The sequence below is a fragment of the Eupeodes corollae genome, chromosome 3 (assembly GCF_945859685.1).
Source record: "Eupeodes corollae chromosome 3, idEupCoro1.1, whole genome shotgun sequence".
NCBI classification, from domain to species: domain Eukaryota; kingdom Metazoa; phylum Arthropoda; class Insecta; order Diptera; family Syrphidae; genus Eupeodes; species Eupeodes corollae.
In genome coordinates, this window is record NC_079149.1 from 92,838,535 (window position 1) to 92,846,026 (window position 7,492).

At 30.1% G+C, this 7,492-nt stretch overlaps 1 protein-coding gene across 1 annotated transcript; it reads right to left on the reverse strand.

The window, feature by feature from the left end:
- Nucleotides 1–1,565: 1,565 nt before the first annotated feature.
- Nucleotides 1,566–2,257, reverse strand: LOC129951668 (uncharacterized). The gene is made up of 2 exons (XM_056063916.1): nucleotides 2,006–2,257; nucleotides 1,566–1,948 (listed from the first exon to the last, which is right to left on the reverse strand). Exons 1-2 carry the CDS (start codon nucleotides 2,229–2,231, stop codon nucleotides 1,686–1,688), a joined length of 489 nt encoding a protein of 162 aa, XP_055919891.1. The 5' UTR covers nucleotides 2,232–2,257; the 3' UTR covers nucleotides 1,566–1,685.
- Nucleotides 2,258–7,492: the final 5,235 nt, after the last annotated feature.

The following is a 7,492-nucleotide window of genomic DNA, read 5'->3' on the forward strand; positions in this document are numbered from 1 at the left end:
TTGACAGTTTTTCTTACAAAAAAATGAAAACCTTAACAAAAAATCAAATATCTTTTCAAAAATTTAAGATTATGGCTTCCATCCAATTTCTCTGAAAAATGTTGAGAAAAATCGAATCGACAATTTTTGTACACAAAATAAAAACTTAAACAAAAAATTAATAAAAGTTGGTAAAAATTGATTTTTTTCTCAAAATTTCTTTTCAAAACTTTTTAGATATTGGTTTTAAACTTTTTTATCTTTTTAAATATATTTTTTGTCATCATTCAGTAAAATTTTGCGTAAAATCAAATTGACAGTTTGTTTAGGTACTAAAAATCAAAATCTAACAAAAAACAATGCTTAAACTTGGTAAACATTTACTTTCGATTCAAATAGTTTTTAAAAAATTTAAAATATTGTCTTCAAACTCTTTTTATTTCACAGAAAATGTTGTGTTCGATATTTAGCAATTTTTTTTGTAAAAGTCCAACAGTCCGTTTTTTCAACAAAAAAAAATAGAAACAAATATTGTTGGTAATTTAAAAATTAAGAATAATTCAAATGATAATTTTCTTAACCCAACACGAAAACCTATAAACTCTTAAGCAAGAGAAATCGATAGACGGGATGGGAAGTTGTCAGTGTGGGTCGCATCCCAGCCTCTTTTTTATTTTTTGAGTAACCTAGTCCTTCATTATTTTCTATCTTTGTTACTGAATCATTTTATCCTTCCACGTTCTTCGGATTGTCCGGGACTGATTTCGATGACGGCCGTTTTATTTCCGTATGCACTACCTACATCATCCTGCAAAGCAGTACACCTGAAAGCAAAGCTACCTTTTTCACAAGAAAGGCTCGTCAAGGTTTGAAAAGTCGACGGAAAAACACCAAAAGTTTGCCTTGTGTTCTTAACTACTTCTTTTCTCCGATCTTGTTCTAATTCATCTAGTTTATAGTTTATGTACTTTGTTCTTACTGACAGCTCAGAATCCTTCAAATTTCTTGTGTGTTTCCTCTGGATGTATGATTGCCCCAAACACTTTGGTCTGACGTGTTGTCCCTCAATCGTCTCATAAACTCAGGGCTTTAACATAAATAAATTAGGTGGCGCAACAGTCTATGAAGAACCAGGGCCTAGCGACTTACAACTCTGAAATATTCCTGTGTGTGAGTAATGTTGTCAGAGATTGAAGGGACCTACAGTTTATATGCCGAATCCGAACGGCTAATTTGAGAAAGCACTTTTCATGACAAGAATTACTCTCGGAGGATTTTTCAATTCCTCGCAAGAGGCAGTACCCGTAAAAAAAAGTTAGGCTTCTAACGGGTACTACGGGTCAGGGCTTAAAAAATCATAATTTAACCAATTTTCATCTTTTTTCTCTACGAAAAAATGCCCATATCACCAAAATAAAAAGTAAGTGAAAGATTTCACCAGAATGTACCCATTTCGATTTAATATTTTTAACTTAAAATCTTTGTTCAATAAAATGGACTTTGAAAATATTAAATATTTAGGTTGTCATTGGTTCTTAAAACCGTTAAATGCAGTAACTCGGTCAAAAAAGAAAAAGTATTTCAGATAAGCAGGTTTTTCTCTTAAGCAGATTTCTCACTCAAGAGGGTTATTTATTCAAAACATAATCAAAACATTGATCACAAGTGATAATTATTTGGAAGTAGTGTATTGAAAAATAGGTAAATTAATCTTCTATCCCATAAATTGTGGAGGTAAACTTTAATAACGTGGTGTTAGAAGCTTCCACAATCATTTCAATACTCCGCTGTCCTATACCCCCAGATACAACATAAGCTCGACCTTCACTATTACTTTGTTCTATCAGAATTTGAACAAAAGTAATAATTGCTGTGACTTCGCCTTCAGATGGATACTTAAAGTTCATCACTACGCGTTGTGGTGTTTTAAAAGTTAATGAGTCGGAAGCCTGCGATACTATAGCATCACCTAGAAGACTTTCGTGTTTAATTTAAAAGTTCCAAAAAAGCAATAAAATAGTAATACCTTTTTTGCGTTCTCCTAAAGTGTACAATATAGCATCTCTAGTGCTTCGGCTCTGGCTAAGAGGAATTAACTTAGCTCCTGCTGGAAGATCCTTAAATTTCGATACATCATCGACTATTGTAACTGTGAAGACCGTCTCTTTGTCAATTTTCGTTGGTAGTGCAAGTGCTGTTGAAGCAACACAAGCCACAGAAATAGCAACAAATAGAACAGGTGAGCAAAACATTCTGATTGATGTCAAATTAGTTGCTGTTGAGCTATTTATTTGATTTGCAAAAATTCAAAGACCTGCATTTTGTATTTGAGAACTTAGAGATCCTTAATCGGTTATTATACTTGACCTACAGTGCAATTTCATGCGAAAGTTGTTATCTTCAGATGTTATCACGGAACAAAAATATGTACTTAAAATAATCTCTATATTGATAAACAAATAATGCTTTGTTAAACTGACCAACTTTACTACAGTTAAATTACCTCAAGATAAAAAACATTCATTATGTTTGTACATATTTTATGAATTAAATACTTTATTTTCTTATTTCCAATGAGGCTATTTTTATGGCAACACTTTTTTCCATAATTAATACTAAATGCAGCTGGGACTGAAATTGATAAGACGATTTTGATTAGATAACGTAGGGCTTAGGCAACAATTTTTCTGTTGAAGAAACTATTATTATGAGTATTTATTTTCTCAATTCGAACATGATAGCTAAAAATGACTTAGCCATTTTGACATTGAATTATTTTTGGCAATTTTGAGACAAAAGCGGAATTTTTTGAAAATGTTTAATAATCATATATGAAATTGTGCAATGTCTTCAAGGTGAGAATTTATTAAGCTAATCAGACGTTGATAAGAACTGATACTTATTTATTTAATATGTTAATTATCTAACGTTAATATATTTACATAATTTTTAATTTAAAATTTTAACTAACAAAGAAATAAATAAATACTATAACATATTAAAAAAGCTTTCTTCAAATTGTTTACATTTAACATTGTCATTAACAGATGATATTAAATTATAAAATTTATTGAAGAATGAAATCAATTGATTTAAAGGGCTATTCATACCATAGTAAGTTCTGCATATAGGACATAAAGGTATCTGTCTTCTTATGCTAGTTTGACTTTAGCTAAAATTTAGACGATTCAGAGCTGTTGCGGATATAATAGAACCATTAATTAATTTTAAAATAAACCAAAATTGGAGATATTGTCTACGTTGTGCAAGTGTAGGGAGGTTTATTAGCAAAAGTCTCTTAGAATCAGGAGGTGGTGTGAATATTTGAGAAAACGGAAGAAAACGAAGACAAAAACGCATAAATCTTGTTTGGATACTTTCAAGTCTGTCAATATGGACTGAGTAGTATGGTGCCCATATAATACAGCCGTATTCAAGTATTGGCCTGACAAATGATACATAAAGAAGTTTTAAGACGTAGGGGTCACGAAAGTCACGAGAAAAACGTTTAATAAAACCTAGAATCTTGTTAGCTTTTTTAACTTCCCATAGGAAGTTATTGTAATGGGTCCTATTTGTCAAATTGAAAATTTTGACATTTCTCGATGTTTCAACGTGCCTAGAGTCGAAATAAAAGATTTTTAGAAAGATGTCTGTGCGTGCGGTTTTTTCGTTGTCCATAGCTCAAGAACCAGAAGAGATATCGACTCCAAATAAAGGCAGAAAGATGCAAAAGGGCTCTGAAGAAAATTGCGTGGGTGGTTTTTTTACCATAGCAGTTTAAAAAAAAGGTGAAAATTTTGGTTAACCCTAAATATCTTACGAACCAAAAACGCTAGAGACTTGAATTAAATTTTATATAATAAATTGTAACGTGATCTCAAAGAAGTATATTTTTTGAAAAAAATCTATCTAACGGTTTTTTTTATAAATCAAAAAAACTGAAAAAAAAAATTTGTCACCTCCAAAATTTAACGACTAAAATATAATTTCATCTCCAAAACAATTTTGCGCAACGGAGAACAATTTTTTTGAAATCTGATAAAATTTTGAGAAAAATCAAAATCACAGTTTTTTTTATAAAAAATAAAAATCTAAAAAAAACATTATTCAAAGTTGGTAAAAATTGAATATCGATTCAAATATCTTTTCAAAAACTTGAAATTTAGGCTTAAAACTTATTTTATCTTATAACAAATATTGTTTTCAACATTCGATACAATTTTGAAAAAAATCGAATCAACAGTTTTTTTACAAAAAATAAAAACCTAAAAAAAAAATAATAAAAGTTGGTAAAAATTCATTTTCGACTCAAATATCTTTTCAAAACTTTGAGATATTGGCTTAAATTCACTTTTATCTTTCAAAACTATTGTTTTCATCGTGGAGTAAGATTTTGAAAAAAAAATCGGATTGATAGTTTTTTTTACAAAAAATTAAAAACCGAAAAAAAAAATAACAAAAGTTGGTAAAAATTGAATATCGACTCAAATATCTTTTCAAAACATTGAGATATTGGCTTTAATTTACTTTTATCTTTCAAAAAAAATTGTTGTCAACATATAGTAAAATTTTAAATAAAATCGAATTGCGGTTTTTTTTACAAAAAATTAAAAACCAAAAAAAAATTAATAAAAGTTGGTAAAAATTGATTTTCGACTCAAATATCTTTTCAAAACTTTGAGATATTGGCTTCAAACTAATTTTATCTTATAAGAAATATTGTTTTCAACATTCGGTAAAATTTTGAGAAAAATCGAATTGACAGTTTTTTTACAAAAAATTAAAACCTAAAAAAATGTATAAAAGTTGGTAAAAATTGATTTTCGACTCAAATATCTTTTTATTTATTGTAGATATTGTCTTTTATTTACTTTAATCTTTCAAAAAATATTGTTGTTAACATTCAGTAAAATATTGAAAAAAATCGAATTAATAGTTTTTGTACAAAAAATTAAAAACCTAAAAAAAATTAACAAAAGTTGGTAAAAGTTGATTTTTGACTCAAATATCTTTTCAAAAATTTTAGATATTGGCTTCAAACTTATTTATTTTACAGAAAATAAAAAATAAAATCTACAAAAAATAGTACGCAAATTTGGTAAAATTGATACTAGTACATACAGACAAACTTTTAAGCAAGACAAATCGACAGACGGGATGGGAAGTTATCAGTGTGGGTCGCATCCCAGACTCTTTATAGTTAATAAAGTTATAATGGTCACAGAACGTTAATTTACTGTCAAGAATAACACCTAAATCAGAGAAGACGGAAGGCTTACAAAGGGAGCAAGAATCTAATAAATAGTTACAATCTATAATTGTTTTTGCGTGTAAAACACATAGTTTTACATTTGTCAATATTCAATAAAAGTCGGTTTGTATTGCACCATTCCCTAAAACTATGAAGATCTTCTTGAAGCTGTGAGCAGTCATTAATTGAACTAATAGATTTGAAAATTTGAATGTCATCAGCGTATATTAAAACGGAGGAGTTTTTTTTATAACGGATGTTATGTCATTTATATATAAGATAAATAATAAAGGACCTAAATGGCTACCCTGTGGAACACCAGAGTTGACGTAAAACTGGTCGGAGAGTTCATTTCTGAATATAACGCTATAACTTCTGTTCTTAAGATAAGACGAGATCCACATCAAGAATTTTTCGGTTAAACCCTAAGGACTTAAGTTTATGGACTAAAGTCTTGTGACACAATTTGTCGTACTTGCTTACGATCTTCGAAGGAGTCAAGGCAGAAAGAAGTGAAATGAAGTAGGTTTGTAATTGTTGATTTATTCTGGACGAAACCATGTTGATTTTCACGAACAATTGAAGGATAACATCTTACAGATAATGGACTCAAATAGTTTGGGAATAACGGAAAGTTTGGCAATCGGCCGGTAATTCGTTATTTCATTCTTAGACCATTTTTTATGAATCAGAGTTATAAATGCACTTTTCCATAATAGTAGAAAAATTAAGCTTCTAAGCGATTTATTGAACAAAACAAACATTTTTTTTAAAACACATGATGGTACTCCATCAGGGCCAGGGTGAAAACAGTTCTGAGACACAACGAACAATTGAATCCTCCCATATTGTCAAGTCAAGTGAGTTAAGGTGTGGATAATTTTGGTCTGGAAAGAACGAATCGGGAATTTGGAAAGAAGGAGGCACGTTGAAAGCATCTTTGAAGAAATTAGCAAACATATTTGAAATTATTTGGGAGTCATGCCTTGTTGTGTTATTAAAAGACATAGAGTGTGGGTAACCGTCAGTTTTTCTTTTACTTTTACGAAATCCCAGAAGTTTTTTGGGTTCTGTTTCAATTCATTTTCAATTTTTATAATATAGTCAGAGTATAAAATATTGGAGTAGTCAATGAAAATATTTTTAAGTTCGGAGTAAATCCTGAAGTCTTCTTCTGCTCTAGTTTTACTTAATTTTAGCGATGCCATTATTTCTTTTATTTTTTAAGTTTTTGATGATGGTGAAGAACACCTTACACAGCTCTGATTAGCCATCTTTAAGTATTTTAATTGAATAGAAACAAGATGTTTTACATTAACTTCCTTGGCCTTAGAAGAAAACTAAAGATCCAAACTGGATGTCCGGAGTGTGTTCCTGAGCACTTAAAGATTAGAGTGATTTTAAACATTGGGTAATTTTTGGTATCTACCCAAAAGGCAAGTGGGGAGTGAAAAGTAACATCTATCTAGTCAAAATTTCAATCCCATAGACTGAGAGCAAATTCATGTCGGTTCCAAGGATAGTTCTAGGTTAAAAAGATTTAAGAAAAACTTTTTTTTATCTCCTGACAGAAATATTTTTTATTTTGTTTGGCTTTATTTGAAGGAATAGTCAGATACTTTTTCTATGAGTCTATATTATTATAATGTATGGTTGTTCCCGAGGCTTCTTGACATGATAACTTTGAAGGAAAACATGTGAACATGCGTTTAATTTTATTTAAAACGAATAATTTGCTTTTTGTACGATGAACCGTTGAAGACGGTCTTAATCCACTTATAAATGCTTTTCAACAAATATGTGTGTGCTTATCAGAAACTCTCCAGGAATTATCAAGCTCGTTCCGTACAATATTTCTGCTGGTGTTGATTGAATATCTTCTTTGAAACTGTTTCGATGTCCAAGAAGTAGTGTAAAAAGAATTTCTGTCTAAGGTGTAGATGGACACATCAAAGAGTTCTATGTCATTTTTCGATCATCTTATTATATTGAGGATGATATAGAGTGGTTCTGTTTTTTCTAACTCCAATTAGACTTGCTAGTTTTGAAAGCAATGCGGATTCGAATTGAGATCCTTTATCGGAAGTAATAGTTGTGGATGTTTCATAGAGTGTGCAACCCAGTAGTCCAAGAAAGCTGTAACAATTGTCTCAGCAATTGCTACTGGCCATCTAAAGATATGGTCGATAATTGTCAGGCAATATTTAAATCCTTAATAATCAAGTAGCTTTATAATGTCTAGATATATTTGGTAAAATA

What these genes read in the sequence shown, in the direction of transcription:
- LOC129951668 (XM_056063916.1), bottom strand. Translation starts at nt 2,231, where the DNA reads ATGTTTTGCTCACCTGTTCTATTTGTTGCTATTTCTGTGGCTTGTGTT. An exon ending in TTTAGGAGAACGCAAAAAAG is followed by an intron (nt 1,949 to 2,005) that starts GTATTACTATTT and finishes AAAGTCTTCTAG; the next exon opens with GTGATGCTATAGTATCGCAG.